This window comes from Drosophila montana, unplaced genomic scaffold, assembly GCF_035044405.1.
Source record: "Drosophila montana isolate Dmon_TW-CO22-7 unplaced genomic scaffold, ASM3504440v1 contig_603_1, whole genome shotgun sequence".
Classification (NCBI taxonomy): Eukaryota; Metazoa; Arthropoda; class Insecta; order Diptera; family Drosophilidae; genus Drosophila; species Drosophila montana.
The window spans coordinates 46,509-66,327 of NW_026998921.1; the positions used below are offsets into that span (position 1 = coordinate 46,509).

Genomic DNA, 19,819 nt, shown 5'->3' on the forward strand with positions numbered 1-19,819 from the left:
CATCGACTACTGACAACTCAATGCGCACTCCATTCCGGATTCTTACCCTGTCCCTCGGATAGTTCACATCCATGAGCGGTTGCGTCACGCCCGATTCATTTCTACCCTAGAAGTAAAGCACGGGTTGCGGCAGATACAATGGCAGGCGATAGTAGGGAATTCACGGCATTCACGGTGCCAGGAAGAGATTTGTTCCAATGGCGGGTGATGCCATTTTGACTACATTTAGCGTGTATTCCGCTGGTTAAGGGAAATGCAGTTTCTTCAAGGAGAGGTTGGTCTATCTTGCATATGTGGCTAGCGAGTAGGGGATACGGAGGGATCCGGAGAGGGTGGACGCGATACGTTACCTAAGGGCCCCGACTTATTGTAAGGAGTTGCTGCAAGAGCTCGGGATGGGTTACTGGTACAGACGTTTCGTGCCCAACTTCGCGACTCAGATACAGGCGCTGGAGGCGCTCCTGAAGAAAGGGCCGGATATGGTCATAGGGTGAGGAACAGGAGGAGGCATTGCGTCAATTGAAGGCCTCAGTTCAGTGCTGATGCAGACGATAGCGGGACAGGAGCGGGTGATAGCATGCGCGAGTCGAAATTTGTTGAAAGCTGAGGTAAACTACTCCGCCACCGAGAAGGAGTGCTTTGCGATCGTTTGGTCGATCAGAAAGCTCCTTTGCTACCTAAAGCGGTACCGTTTCGACTTGATAACGAATCACCTGGCACTTAAATGGCTCAATTCGATCGAGAGCCCTTCGGGGACGATAGCGTGGTGGGCATTGAAAACTGCAAAAATTCTAGTGTGATATCCTCTACCGGTGAGGGAAGCTCAACGTCGTGGCTACTGCACTATCAAGGCATCCTCTAGAGACCTGTCAGTAGGCGGTGGTGGCCGAGCGAGTATGCGTGCCAAGATCGCCAAATAGCCGCCCAATTTTTCCGACTATATGAAAGAAAATGGGCAACTGTATTGACATTAGCCCAGAGGTACTACTGGACGGGTATGTTCCGCGACGCCGCCAAGTGTGTGAAGTGCTGCGAAGTCTGCCAGAAGTTCAAAAGCGAACAACTGAGCCGGCCATTCGCATGTTAACGAGACAGGTAGCAGAGCCGATGGCACCACTCTGCGCTGACTTCGTCGGACCCTTTCCGCGGTCGAAACATGGCAACACGATGTTGCTAGTGCTCCATGATGCTTTCTCGAAGTGGGTGGAATTGAACCCACTAAGGAGGGCTAAGGTGGCGCACTTGCATGCGGCGTTTCGAGAAAGGATACTGAGCACGGTTGGGGTGCCCAAAAAGTTCGTGTAGGAACCAGTTTACAACTCGTAAACTCCAAGTCTTTTCCGGAGTTCCTGGGTGTAGAAGGCAGTACACCGCCCCATACTGTACCCAAGAGAATCGCACAGAGAGGACTAACAGCACCGTATAGAGCACCACTGCTCTGTATGAACACTTTACTCCGGGGTCCCTAACTAGTGCGGTCGATCCCAGGACAAAGGCGGATAGGTTGAAGGAAATCTTTAATATCGTCCACAGCAATCTACAGCTTCAAAGGACCAATGCAGGGACTACAACATGCGGAGACGAGAGTGGCGACCTTTGTTGAATTCGATGGTCCTGTTACGGCAGCAAAAACTGTCCAACGCCACTGACATTGTGTGTTTCGCGAAGCCAGGCGAATGAAAGAAGAGGGCGGCGAATATTTCGCAGCTCAAGCCTTTCTTCCATGAAATGACCGGCGTCGGAGAGGAGCAGGACCCGATAGATATCAAAGAAGAGCACGTGGAGAAGATTTAATTGAATAGCTGGAGAATAAGTTAAGATTAAGAAAAACCCGACTTTATACATTGTCAGCTGCACTGCTAGGACAGGTAATATCACATGTAATGGAATAGTTAGCGAATACTCTTAACTTAATTTAACTTACTCGCCATAAACGCCGCCGGGGAAGTGACGGTATCGTCGACGAAGTAAGGTGGGGATGTGAGGCGAGTACTGGGGTAGCCGCCCCACAGAACATTAGCATGGTTTTATTTTATAAGCATTGTTAAATATATTGTATTTGTAATAAGAAAAGGATAGGCAAGGAACCGAATTATTGAAGTTTATTAAAAGCAAGGAGCTATGTTGAAGTCATAACTTAAGTTTGAATGTAACGCCGGCCGCCGCTACAACCGTGCGTCGCTGATCGGTTGCTCTACACTGTCTTCGAGAGCGCAACATTAGCTCCAAGGCGAAGAGTGTAGAGTAGTGTGTATTAATCATAGTGAATCCCAAATGTGAATAAAGTTAATAATGATAATGGAGTTGGCTGACTTTTTTATTACTCATTGATACAAAATTCGCACATCGGACAGCCCGGCGTTCAACATTACCCTCTCTCAAACCTAAAGTATGGTGTCTAGTTGTACGAGGCCCAGTCCCGTCGCCGTGAGACCAACCCCAGTATTTAGCCTAAGGCAGATAACTCCTGCGATATCCTTAGAGCGCTGAAGGCAGACTCGGCTGTGCTAGATGCGTGCCACGATTTGGCCAGTAGTGACCATACGTGGAGTAAATGTGTGTCCTACTAACTATAGAGCAGCGACACCGTGGACAGCCACTGAGCCTCGAAGGTAATCTCGAACGAATCGTGAATGGACACGACGACATACCCTATAAACTAGTTTAGCATAACCCGTTTGAAACATTTCCCTGCCCTCCGTCCTAGCAAATTTACAAATGTCTTGTAATTAGCTGGCCCTGGTAAGACTGATATTCTTATTTTAGCTTACGGAAAAAGGAAATTGTTTACAGCCACAGCCGAATAACTTGTAAAAGTTAATATATTTCGTCGATTAAACTCATTATGACTTGTTGTTGTGAAAGGCCAAATTATTGGAAACTCAACACAGCTCAAATGTCTATCGGATGGTAAGCGTAAAAGATATCTACATCCGATTTTCTTGATTTTTCCACACTTGCTAGTAAAATTTCCCAAACCCCCGTCTAAGCGTGCTCCTCCATTCTCAGCTCAAATGACGTGGGCTGTACGTTGATAGTTCGTTGGTAAGAATGATTATCAATACTGTTTGAGCGTTATAGCTTTTACCTTTAAGATTGCTCAGCATCAATAGCCGAGTCGATCCAGCTATGTCCGTCTGTATGGACGCAAGGATCTCTGAATCTATAAGAGCTAGAGTCCTACAATTTAGAAGGTCATCCTAGTGCGCGTACAAAACAAGTTTGTTCCCGATAATCGATAACTTGCACGATTTCCAAGCAAAAGACTCGAACTCATAACCAACCGAACTACTTGCCGCCGACTATACTCAACAGCCACACCAACAATTTATAGTTGACGAATTAAAATGGGAAAACATAAACACAGCATAGAATACAAGACAATCTTAATTGTAATGCTGTTTGTAGAGTTCAATAAAGACAAGCATGAATGTGTGTAGATAGATTCTTTCAATTTGCGCTAGTTACCACAAACACGTGGCTTGTGAATATCAATATAAGCACACGTTTTCTTTATTAACTTTTGTATTTCTTATATCTTGATAACATTTTTAGAAGTAGATCTTTTTTTGCTAGAAAATATTCGTATATTCGCAGCTGAAATTGGTAGGTAGTTCCAATTGCTATATTCATTTGATTTATTGCTATTATCAAATTTAAACCTTGCCACCGCCTAAGACTCCACAACCATACTAAGAAATAAATGTTGTACAAATTTGTAACTAAATTTACAAACTTTATATTTTGCGGTTCCATTGGCAAGTGTCCGTTATCGGTAACATGTGACTGGCGAAAGAACATCTTCTTTAAATAAACGGCTGATCGGTTTGATTTGTTTTACTTAAGCGCCGCAAAGTTTTCCTCCCATTTATGGACTCGTTTCGGGATTTGGTCATCTTTTTATGTTAAAAATTAATGAATTTTAAAAATATTATTTAATGTTACCGCTTACCTTCGTTGCTATATCAGCTGTTTGTGGAATTGATACTTTAAAATTTTTCATAACATTGATACGAAATTCGATAAATCATCGCAAAAAAGACGAATTATTCAGGGCGAATGCCAACATTTTTTGCAAATGTAACATTTTTTACAACTGTGAAAAATGTGATTCTTATAGGAAAACGTACAGGCCACATATTTAACATTGGAAAAAAATGTTACATTCGCAAAAAATTTAAGAAATGTTGACAGTGGAACTAGGCTTTTAGTTGGGTATTCTTTACTTGGCCACTTTTAATGTTCTTAGAGTCCAATTTACCATTTTATTTTTTTTCAGGCATAAGTGTTCATGATAACTTAAATGAACCCCTATTAGAAAACCATGGAGATCAAAATACAAATGGAGTGTATGAGCAAAAGGATCGACAGAAGCATACAAAAACAATTGCGGGGGATAAGACTTCAGTACTTCAAACTGAAACAGTAAACGATGATATCACAGAGTATAATTTTAATGTAAATGATCAAACCGAGGGCAATATTTTAATAGCACAAGACAAAATTAATACAAAAGAATCTCTGATAAAATGTAGCCCTCAAATAGATACTGAGAAACAACTAAGCGCAAATAATACAAATAATAGAGTACCGGTTTGCTACCAGAAGACATCTATAGAAACAACCAGTGCTCCTTCTTCGGAATGTGCTAATTATAATTTTGTCGACCAGGTAAACCAATTTAAATTTATTTATAGTTTTGTCGAAATCGTTAAATATTCTAAAAATTTTCTTTTTAAGAATACTCCACATTTGACTGCAACCACATCAGCTAAATCAAACAACGAGATAAACGCCAAAGTCAATAAATTAGGTAAACGAATATGTTTAATATTTTCTGATCTCTACAAATGTAGATATTGCTTTTTATACCGTTAAGGTGGGGTAATTTAATTGTGTTACGATATGTGTAACGCATTGAAGGACTCCGACACGGTAAAAAATATATATTTTCTATAGATCAGCGTTAACAAACGTGTTGATATAGCCATGTCCGTGGCCCGTCTGTCTGTTTTATTTGAATTTGTCCCTCAGTTTTAAAGTTATCGTGGGTTTACTTTCTGTTGCAGGCAGTATCGGAACCGGCCGGATCGGACTACTATATCATGTAGATGCCATAGGAAAGATCGGTCGGAAATTAAATTCGGAAATTAAATTCGGTCGAAAATTATTTTTCTAAACATCTAGACCAAACTATGCATTTATATGTGCCATTGCAGTTTTGAAATGACAAAATATTCTATTTTCCAAGATATTGCTTATCAAACAGCATTTGCGAGCTTCGGGGTGCCAAAGCTGCCCATATTTTCTCATTTTTAGTTTTTTTACCTTCGTTTGGTGTTGGTAGAAGAAGGTTCAGGATATCCTCTAATCCGAGGTTCCCGACTTGAGCAATCGTAGTTATTATTTTTGTAGGTATTCATATCTCCATTTATGTACCGCCCTGTCCAAATCGTCATTTAAATTGTTGGGTCTGATTGATCTAACTATGTTTCTTTAATGTCCCGTGAGTCCTTTAATTAATAAATTTAAGCACAATGTTGTGTAAAATTCTTTATATCTGTAACTGTTTGTGTCGGCAGTTGTTTATTGTCTGCTATCCAAAGAGGTATATCCCAAACCCTTTAAAAATTGGTAAAAAGGCTTAAAGGTTGTGAATTCGAGTCCGGTACGGGGAGAAACTGTTTTTAAATGCTTACGAAAACGAGCGCGTAACGCGAGCTGCATTTTGTGTTGGTAGAATATTATCAGGGGATACTTTTTTTTAATTTTATTTTATTTTTGTTATAAATGTATATTGTATTGGATTAAAAATAGCATACATTTTTATTACAACACGGTTGGGTTAGGTGATATTTCGCGAAGCCTACTTGGGTCCTCAGTCTTTATCGTGGACAGACGCCAAAGGTAGCTTATTTGAATAAGGCTGCATCGTCCCGTAGATAGTCGGGAGACTCTGGGGCTCCTATGTCTCCTATGTCGTTGTTGAAGGAGCTCCATGAACGATCTTCTCTTGAGCCTCCTGACTACACTTCTCCCAGCAAGGTCTCTTGCTACCCGGTTGCAGTGTCGCTGCAAGCGTTCGTTTACCGGTTGGCGAATGCTCCGGCTTGGCCGTCTATTTTGAAGTCTGTGTGCAAGGTAGAATTTCTGACGTACCAGTCAGCACCGGTCATTCGACGCAAAGCCAATTTTTGGAGTGTCTGAATTCGTCCTCGATATGTCCGAGTATATAATATATCGGTATATAAGCTTATAAACAAGTAAAAGATTTCAATTCCTAGTAATGTTTTATTTAATAACATAGCTTGATTATTTAAGTTCAGAAAACGTTCATCAACAGAATCTTTGAATTTTTCCCAAAGAGCACAAGTGTTTCTTGAAATATTGAAAGCACACAAGTAATAACTTCTCTTTTGGCATGCCGAAGATTTAATACCCTTGTAGATCTAATTTTGGTTGATGTTGATAAACTTTGGCGCATATGTAAGAAGTATAGTAAAACTTTTTCATACATGACCGATAGCGGCCATATCTTATTTTGGTCTGAAAATTTTAAATAATTTTATTTATGTTCTTTTATTTCGTCCCTTATATTTTGTTCTTAATCGCACAGCTCCCCCCTAGGCGTTGGAAATAAGATTGCGTCTGGAATGTCTAAGCGCGTTTCTTTAAAGCGAGATCCTGACAGGCGGCAAATCTATTACAGGTCATGTTTGTCCTGTTGTAATGTCAGAAGTTATAGGTTTTGTTATTCCCTGAACCCATAAAGAATGGGAATTTGTACAAATGTATGTAACATGCAAAAGAAAGCATCTCCGACCCCATAAGTATATATATTCTTGATCAGCATCAATAGCCGAGTCGATCTACACATGTCCGTTTGTCTGTCCGTCCGTCTCTCCGTCCGTCTCTCCATCCGTCTGTCCGCCCGCCTGTCTGTCTGCATGTATGAACGCAAGGATCTAAGAAATTTGAAACGTACGTATTCCTAGACGTGTTTTATCTGATAATCTATAATTTTCACGTTTCCAAGCACAAGATAAAAACCGTTTTTTTGAGCAAATCTCGTAAGTTGTAAGAGCTAGAGTCATCAAATGTAACATGTAGCTATTTGTATAGTATAGATATATCAAGTATCTTTTATTTAATAGCTATTACCACCCCTTCGCCGAACTACGCATCAATTTAAGCCACAATTTTAATGCTTTTGGATTTTTGACAACATATGAATATTCCTTAGCACAATAAGAATTACTGTTAAAAATGTCATCAAGTTCGGTTAAGAAACACAGAAGTTAAATTGACAAGTGTTAGTGTAAATTGCAAGAATTTATGTATATATGTACACACACATTCTTGTGCGTCTTTATTGCATTCTATCAACAGCATTGCAATTACAATTGTATTGTATTCTGTGCTGTGTTTATATGTTGTTATTCAGGGTATCCCCTAGTCGGGAATTCCCGACCTGAACCTCTTACATCGTCATGTTTTTATACCCTGAACCCATTAAAAATGGGTAAAAGGGATATAATGTATTTGTGCAAATGTATGTAACAGGCAGAAGCAAGCTTCTCCGACCCCATAAAGTGTGTATATTCTTGATCAGCATCAACAGCCGATTCGATCTAGCCATGTCCGTCTGTCTGTCCGTCCGTCTGTCCTTCCGTCTCTCTGTCCGTCCGTCCGTATGTATTAACACAAGGATCTCAGAACCAATAAGAGCAAGAGACTTGAAATTTTAGCTGTAGGTCCTATATTCGATAACTTAACCCGTTTCCAAGTAATTGATAAAAATCGATAACGAAATCTAATTTTCTAATTTAAGCCACAATTAATGCAATTGATAATACAATTGGGAATACACAAATATTCTATATTCTATTCTATCTCAGAACCTATAAAACTTTCAGACTTGAAATTGTCACGTAGGTTCCGCTAATGTCCGCCCAGTACAAGTGGTTGTATTGTATTGCATTTTTACGTTTAATCAAAATTATCGTTACGGCGGTGGTGGTTAAAGGTATTTGCGACTTTGACTTCGCAAGGGGGAAATTCTTTTTTAATAATTTTATTTTTTATGCTAAAGCAAAGATTTAAAAGGTTTAGGGTACCCCTAGTCGGGCATCCGCGACAAGAACGCTCCAACTTGTTTACTTCAATTTATTCATATAAATTAAATTCGTGGCATGGCTGTGAGGTATGGAACGTGAGAAATAGTTTGATTGGTTGAGATTAGTAGTTGTAGGCTCAACAACGCTTGTATATCCCTTTATCTATTAAACAATTACGTATTAAAAATGTAAAGCTTGGGGAAACAAGCGCATAGCACTACCTGCGTTTGCTGTTGGAAAAAAGAAGGTTCGGGATAAACTACTCGGCCCCTCCAGAGTAGAGCACTCTTACTTTTTATACTTTTGGTTGTGAGTGTTTAACTTTAACATGTTGGGCAGTTATGATAAAGCCACATAGTTTCACACAACAAAACGGACAAAGCAGGTGCGTGGTAACAACTAAAGTAGTCTGTCTCGCTCATATAATGCATCCAGCAAAAACCAACAGCGAAAACAGCTACACCAGCAGAGCTGACCCGACTGGCCTTGCTTTATGTAAATGAACGACTTCAGAGCTCCCAAGCATAAAGTACCGTATAGCCACGGCACGGTAGAAAACCCCAGACTGCTACCCGCACCAAGGACACAGCCAACGCAGAACACAAGGAATCACTTGTCGGCGTTATAATAAGCACATCATCGATTATGGAGCATAAGATTGCGATGCACGATTAGAGGCCTAAACAGGTCGATCCCCTGCTAGAGATGGGCTGCGTTCAGCCATCGAACAGTGCACCCAGTAGGCGGATTATTGTGGTCAGGAAAAGACAGATAAATTGTGACTGACGCAATACAATATTGAGGTAATGGACCTCATCGTCGTAGCAGATACACTATCAAGGGAACCATCAAATCAGAGACCTGTCCATTGACACCATAAATGTGGGAAAAGCTCCAGAAAACTCTCTTAAAGTTTCTCGACTACGAGGTAAGGTGGAAATTTGTATAGGCACATTCCCTATCCAACGTGTCGCGAGAATGTGGAAGCACAACAAGTAATGTAGGCGAAGCACGATGCAGCCACTGCGATGCATACGGAAAGCCGCAAAACAATGGCGCTGGCAGCACGCTATTATTGCCAAGCGCTCTACCGGGATGTGGGTGCATACGTAAATCGCTGCGAAAGCTGCGAGCAATATATACAGAACAAACTACAAACTGCCTCGGAGATGCTGATGTAAATTCTGGAGGAACCGAGGGTCTTGTAGATTTCTTACGAGATCTACGCATGGCAACGCGACGGATTTGCATCACCAAAAAGTACTTATAACGGATAATGGGGGCAGTTCACAAGTGCACCACTCAGGGCCTTTTTGTAGGAGTTCGGCGTTAAACACTAGTTCACTGCGCCATTTTCGCCCCAAATCAGACGGTAAAGACAAAGATAGCACAGTACGCCGAGGATAAATAACGCAACCTGGACCACCGTATCAGCTTCAATAAAATAAAGTGCTGCCTTTATAACGCTGGGAAACAAACCAAGGCTTCGGAACAGGGCAAGAAACGCAAAGTGCAGGAGGGTTTTCAGAAATTAACGGTAATCTTCCAGGTGATACGGCATTAAGGCGGCTAAGGATCTGGTACGACACTATAACTTGCGGCGCCGGTAGTGGAGACCGCCTGTTGTAGACGAGGTGTGGGTAGGGGCCGTTGCAAATAGGCATCTTCATATCGCTAGTCGTCTGCCGACTAAGAAAAGGAGGAAATAAACGCATTAGGGCGGCCGATTCAAACGCTTGATAATAAAATTTTGTTATTCTCGTTTCAGAAAAAAATATATATTAATATATTATTATATCAAGCAAAATATTTTATATTTGATTGTGGCTAGGCATAAGCTACAAGCAAGCTTAATATGAACGATGCCCAAAATGGGTAAAAACAATGTATAGGCGAAAACATACACAAGCAATGCAACGTAAAGAGAGCCGTTAACAATAATCGCAAAGATACGAAGAACAGACACTCACAAATTAAAAGATAGAGACGAACTGAGGAAAGAGAAAAAAGAAAAAATCGACGTCTACTGCAGCGACGCAGTGGCTAGAGCTGGAAAAACATCGATATCTGAGACCATCGATGTTTTCGATTGTTTTTAAGCAAAAATTCGATAGTATCAATCTTTTCAAAAAGAAAATAATTAGAAGACATTTGTTATATTAACAAGAAAAAAATTTATTATTTTCTCTAAAAATAAGTAACATTTCCTACACAATTTTTGTGAGATCAGGCTAAGATTAAAATTCCTTTATGTTTTTGCGATCTGAAATTATTTGACCGGCTTTGTTAAATAGTCTCTTTCGGTGCACGTCGCCGGAATGCAAAATAAATTGTAGAAAGGTTGTAGGCTCTCGCTATTTATTTGAAAAAAAAAACAGGACATTTTTGGGTTAAAAACTTTTAGCTTGCATTAACAATTATTGAACTATATTACCATTCAATAAACAGGTGAATTTGGGTCTTCCAGCTCGTTTGGTTTTTCTTAACCAATAATAGCATCCGACCGTGATGATTCCAATTTTTGCGATATTTTATTTTCCAAGAGAAGGCCAAAATAAAAAAATTATTCTATTTAAAATTATTTTACTTGTCGCTTTATTTAGCTCAAAACGTGTTAGAGCTGGGAAAACATCGATAGCTCCAAAAAATCTTCGATAGTTCCCAAAACACCAAATACATCGATATAATCGATAATCCAATCGATTGTTTTCCAGCTCTAGCAGTGGCACTACATGCTATAAAAGCCTTTTGAAGTCACAAGCAGAGACAATCATAGGAGCCCGTAGTTTGTGGGACCCACCCGGTGGATCCTAGCACGCTGGTCAGAAGATAATTTGAAGATGTACCGCAAGAAGAGATAGCCGGAAAGCACAGCAGGAGACGGGACTTCGAAAAGCCGGAAGACAAGAGCAGCTACTTGTCAAAGCATCTGGAGCTGCTGCGGCAAAAGGTACAGCAGCAGGCTCAACAGCAGCAACAGGCACAGAAGCAGGCAACCCAACCACAGGAGCAACAGCCCCCAAAACAATGGCGCTATGAGCTAAGGCAGGAGGAGATGCCGCTACAGACGATTTCAGATGCCAGGGATTATGCATAGTATGGGTCAACCAACAACGCTACCGGGTATACAAATTATTACAAAAAAAAAATTAGAAAAAACCTATGAATAAATGCAAATTATTTACCGCATGGAAAAATACGCACCTAAACAAAACACGGCGCCGAATAAGGAAAGAGGATAATGGGCGTTAGATCAGAAAAAATATTTATAATCGGAACCCGAAGAACAGCCTAGACGCCTTACAGGGCATTTCCAAGCTACGACGGATGCCAGGACCAACGGCTGCAACCCTGAGTCATTCTGTGCTCAAGCCAGTGAAGATCTGCTGGGCACATTATAGCGTTAACACTAACGTTGGTGTATCCTGTTCAAAGATAAGTGCGTTTTCTGGGCATAGCCGTGCTTACCAAACGGAATCCGTGTGTATCTTGTCAACAGGAGAGAGCTACGCGATCAGCCAGAGACCTCAGAACTCGCCCGGATTCGGGATAAATCGAAGCTTCATAAGAGCAAGTAGGGTTCAAGTCACAAAAATAATGACATTAACCAGGAATGCGGTCAAGTCAAGAGGGTCGACTAAGATATACCTTGAGTAACCCATAAATTATTAGAGCCTCCTCTTATACAGCTCTATATATAAAACTATTTGTCCTGTCAGTCTTATTTACTGACTGATTGCTGATCAACGCACAGCCTAAGCCGTAAAAGATAGGAAGCTGAATTTTCACTGTAGTCGCCTTATGTGGTGAAGGGACAAGTCGCGAAAATCGTTTGTATGCAAAATTTTTGTTTACTATCCGATCGGCCTCAAACTCATTTTCAAAGATCTTTGTTAAAATTCATTAGAGCAGTGTTTCGAAAAATGCATTCCTCCTTGGTGAAAATGGGGGTCAATGATTGATGATGATTCAAATTAATTTCAAATTAATTTCTATGAAAAATATTTTCAAACGTGTTTCGTACTTTTCGCAGAGTCCAAACTTCTCCGGTAGAAATGTGATTCAAATGCGATTTGCTTCAAACCTATTTTCAAAGCTCTTCATAAAAACATAAGGAAAAGTGTTTCAGCGATTTGGCGAAATCCAACCGCAATAGTGGTAAATTGGCGGAAAATGTTTATATCAATAGTTTTTTTTGATTACCATCTGATTGGCTACAAAAACATTTTCAAAGCTCTTTATAAAAAATTCATCCAAGGGGTATTTCGCACTTTTTAGGAAATCCATCCCTCTTTTGTGGAAATTGGGGTCAATGATTTGGTGGGTGGTGTTTCGCCCTTAAATTCGTTACCATGGATCTACATAAAAAATCATTTGAGACGTGTTTAACATTTTTGGTAAAATCAAAGCTTTCACGGTGAAAAATGCAATAAAAATATTTTTTTGGTGAAGTCTGAGGTTTTATCCGATTAGCTTCAAACTTAGGAACTCAAGGAATACGTGTTTCAGCGAATTGGAAAATTCCATCCGCAAAAGTGGTAAATTGGCGGAAAACGTTTGTTTGATAGTTGTTTGTTTACCGTCCGATCAGTGTCAAAATCATTTTTAAAGCTTTTTGATAAAATTTATTTTATACGTGCCACGGGCAACGCCGGGTTACACCCGCTAGTATATAAATTTATACTCAAGATATATGAATATACATACACGCAATCACGCAGGCTGCTTACAGCGGACCTTACGCCACACATTATGCTTGTAAAAAAAAAGTATAATTGCTCTGTTAAGAGTTAGCGAGTCGGTTATCGCAAGATTATATCCGCTCGATGTGTTCCATCTAATCAAGACTCAAAGACCAAAAATACATTAAATGCTTTCTTTTAGCTAAGCCCGCTGGCTATGACCTCGTCCTGACGAATTTAATGTACTCCTCTCACGACTGCTGGAGATAGGGGAGACTAAGCATCATATTGTGGCCATTGATATTTAGCAGCCGGCTTTTAATGCTGTTAAGGTTGACAATCAATTGAATGTTATGAGTGAGATTCGTTCAGACCACGCTGATTTCAGCTCTGCCGGCAAAGCTTTTTGTTGCTGACCGTTCATTGAAAATTATGAACCCTCCGTCAACCAACGATAATGTTGTGATTTTCCGCTCGCCGGTATCTGCCAGTATCTATTTTCACTTGGCTTGGCTTGTTGTCGGAACCGTGAAGATAGTAAACTTTGTAATAAGGTTTTTAAATCTAGGCTACTCAATAATAAAATGTATTATACTATTGATTTTATAGTTATAGCGGACAATTGATTTTGTATATATCCGGTACTCCAAAATCTCACGCATCTGGGATTGTGGATTGTGTCCTTCATTTAAGAGTAATCAGTATGTCCGTCCTATACAAGTTCCTCACTGTTCAAGATCGATAAATAGTCAAAGTGTGAGTTATCCGTCACAAGCGCTGTCACTTTAGCCGGTAGGAAGGGTATGAATTGGAGGATCCTAAAATAAATTCTGGGAGGTTTCACCTGTCTGTTATCTATTCTTGATTTCCTAGAGGAAACTGGATGTAGGGGTAGATGTAAAACGCCCATGGGCCTTTGCTAAGTGACGGAGAGTATCAATCGGATGAGGTCAATCGTCTTGTCGATCGCTTTTTTAGGCTTAAGGTATCTCACTTCTTCTAGAAAGTTGTTTTGGAGCCTCTCTCTTCTGTAATATGGAAGTACTGCGTTGGTGATGCTTACGTTTAAATTAATCAGCAGCAAAGACATTATTGTCTCTGAATTAAGCGAGAAGAGTTCATTGTCGCAATAAAATTGTCTTGCTTGCGGGAAAATGCTCAGCAGCGTCACTTTCAACGTTTTTGAGTCGACGATACAGGTGAGGAAAAACTTTATGATGGTCGACAACTCATTTTGTAACATTTCCTGTGAATGAGGAGATTGGCGTTGGGCCGAGGTCCTTTTTACTTTTTTTTTTTACAGGAGTACCTCGCTTGTATGTTTGAGCATCTTTATTGGCGCTGTAATTTTCGGTTGTCGTAATTTAACTCCTTTTATTGTTGTCAAACTGTCGGTTAGTCGTCGAAAAAATCACAGTGGATCACGGTTACGTTATTTTGGGGTCATATCGGATTTAATTTTATTGCAAGGAGATCTTTAAAAATTAATCTGACAGAGGGGTAGGTCTTCTGGCTGCACAAAATTAAAAACGTCCCCCATCTAAGTTGATTGGATTTCTGAAGGAGCTTATCGACTTTCTTTATAATCAAATGCGTCCAGCGCAGGTATTATTTACTATATAGTGTAGCCTCATCGGATTTGGGACCACTTTTTTCAAACGAGTTTATATTCTGCCTGACAAAGTATCAGCAATATTACTCTCCTCATCTGTGTTGTAAACGATATTAGTACAGATCTACCAATACGAGCTTTCCAGCGTTTAACTTTTACATTGAGGTTCCTTTCCTAAGCCGCAAACATGAGTGACTGATGATCAGTAAAACTGTTAATGTGTTTTAGTCCGTAGAGGTCATGTAAAAGCTATAAAATTCAGTACGATCTTAAAAATTTTATGATTTTGTTTTTTTTAAAGCGTGTTTATGCATAGCAGGAAGTTCAAATATTTGTATTAGCAGTTTTTCAATGGGATTACGATAATTGAAACCACCTGCAAGTTGCAACTCAACCGTATGGCTATTGTACTGTCGATAGATACCTTGCTATCATTAGTGAGGGGTGATTTCATAACGACGTAGCCGCTACTCGCAGCAAATGGGATCCAGCAGCTCGGAGCTGGGAACTGGATATATCTTAGTTGGGTATTCTCTACTACGCCAGTCTATATTGTTCTCAGAGTCCAATTTACCATTTTATTTTTTTCAGACATAAGTGTTCATGATAACTTAAATGAACCCATATTAGATGACCATGGAGATGAAAATATAAATGGACGACAGGATCGGCAGAAGGATGATAAAACTTCAAAACTTCAAACTGTAATAGATATTGATGATATTACCGTATATAATGTTAATGTAAATGAGCAAGCCGAGGACAACATTAAAACAGTACAAGACAATATTAATATAAAAGAGTCTATTACAAAATTTAGCCGTCAAATAGAAAGCTTGGAATCAATACAAGAGTCGCAAACGGACGTCATCATACCATCACTAAAAAGCCCAATTGGTGAAAATAATAAATTAGTTTCCAAATCTTTTAATGCTGTAAGCCCAAAGAAAAATTTGCTCGAGGAAGCAAATAATAAGCCACTCAGCCCAACAAGAACATCTATTTTAGAACCTGAGGAACGGCTAAGCCCAAGTAATACAAATAATACAGTACCGGTTGGTTACCAAAAAGCATCGTTAGAAGCAACCAATTCTTCTTCTCGGGAAAGTGCTGATTACGATAAAGTCGATCAGGTAAACCAATTTGAATTGATTTATAGTTTTGACAAAAACGTAATGTGTTCTAAAAATTCTCTTTTAAAGAATCCACCAATTTTGACTGCGACCACATCAGCTAAATGTAACAACGGAAATATCGTCAATGCCAAAAACTTAGGTAAGCGAAGCTGTGTAGTAAGTTTTATCTCTATTCATATTGTCATAGCTTTTTGTCTTATTTGGCTGCGAGTATGTAACTTTTGCATGTTACAATAAAATCACGTTTTTAAACCCTCAATCCAAAAATCAACAACTGAACAAGTACAATTTGGTAGTACCCGACTAGGATGTAACCTAAGCTGGCGATACAATTATTCGAACATACATATACATATATATCCAAAAACATACATTTATATACAACACACTCCAGCACGCAGGCTGCCTACAGGGTACCTTAGACCAAACAAAGTAGAATTACTCTGTTCAAAACAAAGCAGGTCGTAAATACAAAACTTTTGTTTTGGTCGAAGTTCTCAGTTTAGTCAAAGACTAAAAATACATTAGAAGATCTAAGGTAAGCCCTTTGCCGTCCTTGTCCCTCAACTAGCGTGTAAAGATGTTGTAATCGTCTGTTTTTGCGACCATGTCCTCACGAATTTTAAGTACTCATCTCTTATCTGCTGTATAAAGGAGAGACACGACTATATTGTGGCCATTGATGTTGCAAAACAATAGTTCGCGAACATGATAAGATTTGTTCCGAACACAATGATTTCAGCTCTGCCGTCTTATCTTATTGAATGATTGGCTTGATTTGACTTTGAGCCTGCGTATTTTATTGGAAGTTGTCCACACTCCTTATTTAATAAGGACCGTTCTCCCACCTTTTCTTTGGCACATAAGTAAATGGGTTAATTCCTTAGCCTCCTGATTCCTAGTACTAACACCTTTTCTTTCTGTGAAGTATGGTGAAAAGTAGGTGTAGAGGTGTTTAACATATGCCTCAGTTAAGTGACGAAGAGGAGATTAACTATATTCCATTTAATTTTTGCATTGGAAGTCCCTTCCTACGCCGCAATAAAGAGTGGCAGGTGATTATTAAAAATTTAAATGCGTTTTACCCCGTAGTGGTCATGTGAAAGCTTTTTGGTATATCATAAACAGAACGGATTTATTCTTACCATACCATAATAAAATTCAGTTCTAAGCTTTGGTTTTATTTGTATTAGCAGCTTGGCCGTGAGTTTAGGGTATTTTAAACCACCTCCCTATGATAGACCAACATAAAATTTGCAACTCAAACGTATGGCTGGTGTACTGTCGACATATACTTTGCTATCATTAGTGAGGGTTAATTTCATAGCGATGTAGCCTCTACTCGCAACAAATGGGTTCCAGCAGCTCGGAGCTGGGAGCTGGATGTATCTCAGTTGGGGTTTCTCTACTACGCCATTCTATATTGTTGTTAGAGTCCAATTTACCATTTTATTTTTTTCAGACATAAGTGTTCATGATAACTTAAATCAACCCATATTAGAAGACCATGGAAATGAAAATACAAATGCACGACAGGATCGGCAGAAGGATACAAAAACAGCTGTGGGTGATAAAACTTCAAAACTTCAAACTGAAATAGATAACGATGTTATTACCGAGTATAATGTTAATATAAATGAGCAAGCCGAGGACAATATTAAAACAGTGCAAAACGACATTAATATAAAAGAGTCAATTACAAAATGTAGCCCTCAATTAGATAGCTTTGAATCTATACAAGAGTCGCAAACGGACGTCATCATACCATCACTAAAAAGCCCAAGTGGTGAAAATAATAAATTAGTTTTCGAAATCTATTAATGCTGTAAGCCCAAAGAAAAATTTGCTCGAGGAAGCAAATAATAAGCCACTCAGCCCAACAAGCACATCTATTTTAGAACCTGAGGAACGGCTAAGCCCAAGTAATACAAATAATACTGTACCGGTTGATTACCAAAATGCATCTTTAGAAGCAACCAATTCTTCTTCTTTGGAAAGTGCTGATTATGATAAAGTCGATCAGGTAACACCAATTTACATTGATTTATAGTATTGACAAAAACGTAATGTGTTCTAAAAATTCTTCTTTTTAAGAATCCACCAATTTTGACTGCGACCACATCAGCTAAATGTAACAACGAAAATATCGTCAATGCTAATAACTTAGGTAAGCGAACGTGTGTAATCATTTTTTATGCTTTCCTGGCGTTGCCTTGTTTACTTTTTGAGCTAAAATTCAACGACAGAACAAGTACAAGGGCATAGTCGGGAGTGGCCAACAAGAATACACCCTCAGCTACCGATGCAAGCATTCGAATCATGTATACATGTTTACTCAAGATTACACATGCATATATACAAATACCCAAGCAAGCAGGCTGCCCACAGCGAACCTAACATCAAACAAAGCATAATTACTCTGTTAAAAGTAAGGCGAGTCGGAAATACAAGACATTTATTCTGTCAGATGTTCTTAACACAAATACTAAAAAATACATTAGAAGATTTAAATCTAAGCCTTATGGATGGCCCACTACAATGGGTGGTTAACTACTTCCCCTCTTTAAGAACGGCCGTCCTCGGCCTTTAAGTAGCGATAAAAGCTGACAAGACCTCGTCTTGACGAATTGTAAGTCCTCCTCTCTCATCTGCTGGAGATATGGTAGAGCTAGAGCCGATATCTGTTTTTTACATTTCTCGATGATCTTATCAGAGTTTTAGAATGAGGGTGTTGTTTGCAACCAGAACAGATGGCGAACTCTTAATGTAGGGGTTAAATTCTTAAATGTATTAAATTATTATTGAAGATATTTTGAAAATATTTGAAAATGGATTTTCGATCAGCATGACCCTTGAATTCTTTTGACTAGTATAGGTACCCTTGTGTCCTGGAATTTATAACGATTTCCGTTTTGATTGAATCGACCAGCTGGGCCTTAGTGCGATTGACAACCTTTAGGGCCTTGCCCAAGAAGTCAGAACTTGTCACCATCCTATTGTGCACGTTTAGAGCGGACCTCCAAAACCTTACGCACATGAAATTGTTGAAACGTGTTCTTCATTTTCAAGTTCTACTTACTTGCGCATATTCCGTAGAGTGAGACATAGTGATTGTCCCTTACAAGTACATCGTCGTCCAAAATTGATAAATAATTGGAGTGCGAGTAATCCGTAACACACGGTGTCACTGTAGCTAGTAGGAAGGGTATCAGGTGGAGGAACCTAAAATCATAGGTCTTAAGCTATAAAGGAAGCAAGAAATGATTATAGTCGGTAGGTGAGTCTTTTGTTGACCACTCTTCTCTTTTAATGAGGACATATGTCCCTATGTGTACATATTGGAGTAAGTTTATTCCCTAGCCTCCTATTTCCTTTTAGTACCACCCTTATGTTTTGTGAGGTTTGGGCCCACAGTACTCTATTCTTTATTTCCTAATGAAAACTGGCTGTGGAGGTGTGTAAAATGCCTATAGGCCTATGGGAGGTGAGGCTATACACTGTACTGTAGCAAGTTTCGAAAATTAGTCGATGCAGGTAAGGGGAATCTAAATGACATTTCCCTGTGGATGAGCGGATTGTCGTAGGGCTAAGTTCCTGTTTTTTTGTATGCCTGTTGTACTTTGCTTTCAAGTATACTTTTACGTTCATGACTACCTCATTTAACTTGGTCAGCATTTTGGGAAGTAATAATCGGCAGTGATCTGCTTAAAGGGTTGTCACAATTTATCGCGTTCAGTATGATTTGATTTCTGAAGTTTGTCGAGTTTACCGGCGGTTCTATCGTATCAATGACGTACACCGTCAGGTATAACTCACTGTAAATTGTAGCTGCGTCTGATTCAGGGCCATTTTATCAAGCAAGTATTCTGCCCTGACAGTATGATTCTCCCTTTCAGGTTTGTTAAAAATACAATTTCGTTAATGCTATCATTCTAGCGTTTAAATGTTGCATTGAGGTTCCCTTCCTAAACCGCAATCATGAGTGGCAGGTGATTACCCCGTAGAGGTAATGTGAAAAGTTTTTAGTATATCATACACAGAACGGACTAATCCTTACTGTTGGATTCTACAGCAGCCGCATCAAATCAGCATAATCAAATATTCATGTAAACATAAGAAGACGTTGTAACCTTAGTTTAGTGAAACAGCTGTTTTTTGTAAACGAGGTTGGCAATCCTCTCTTGCACTTGTCACAGCTGCTATAAAAATGCATATCTTCTTCTATTACACACTTCTTCGTTGTTGATCGAGGCGAAGCGAAGAACCTTTTCT

At 39.5% G+C, this 19,819-nt stretch overlaps 1 protein-coding gene across 1 annotated transcript; it reads left to right on the forward strand.

Moving 5' to 3' along the window:
• The first annotated feature begins 724 nt into the window (after window positions 1–724).
• On the forward strand, window positions 725–18,697 carry LOC135439640 (uncharacterized). The gene is made up of 8 exons (XM_064698391.1): window positions 725–812; window positions 4,280–4,671; window positions 4,741–4,813; window positions 15,003–15,544; window positions 15,614–15,686; window positions 17,010–17,570; window positions 17,642–17,714; window positions 17,794–18,697. Exons 1-6 carry the CDS (start codon window positions 725–727, stop codon window positions 17,366–17,368), a joined length of 1,527 nt encoding a protein of 508 aa, XP_064554461.1. The 3' UTR covers window positions 17,369–17,570; window positions 17,642–17,714; window positions 17,794–18,697.
• The last annotated feature ends 1,122 nt before the right edge of the window (window positions 18,698–19,819 follow it).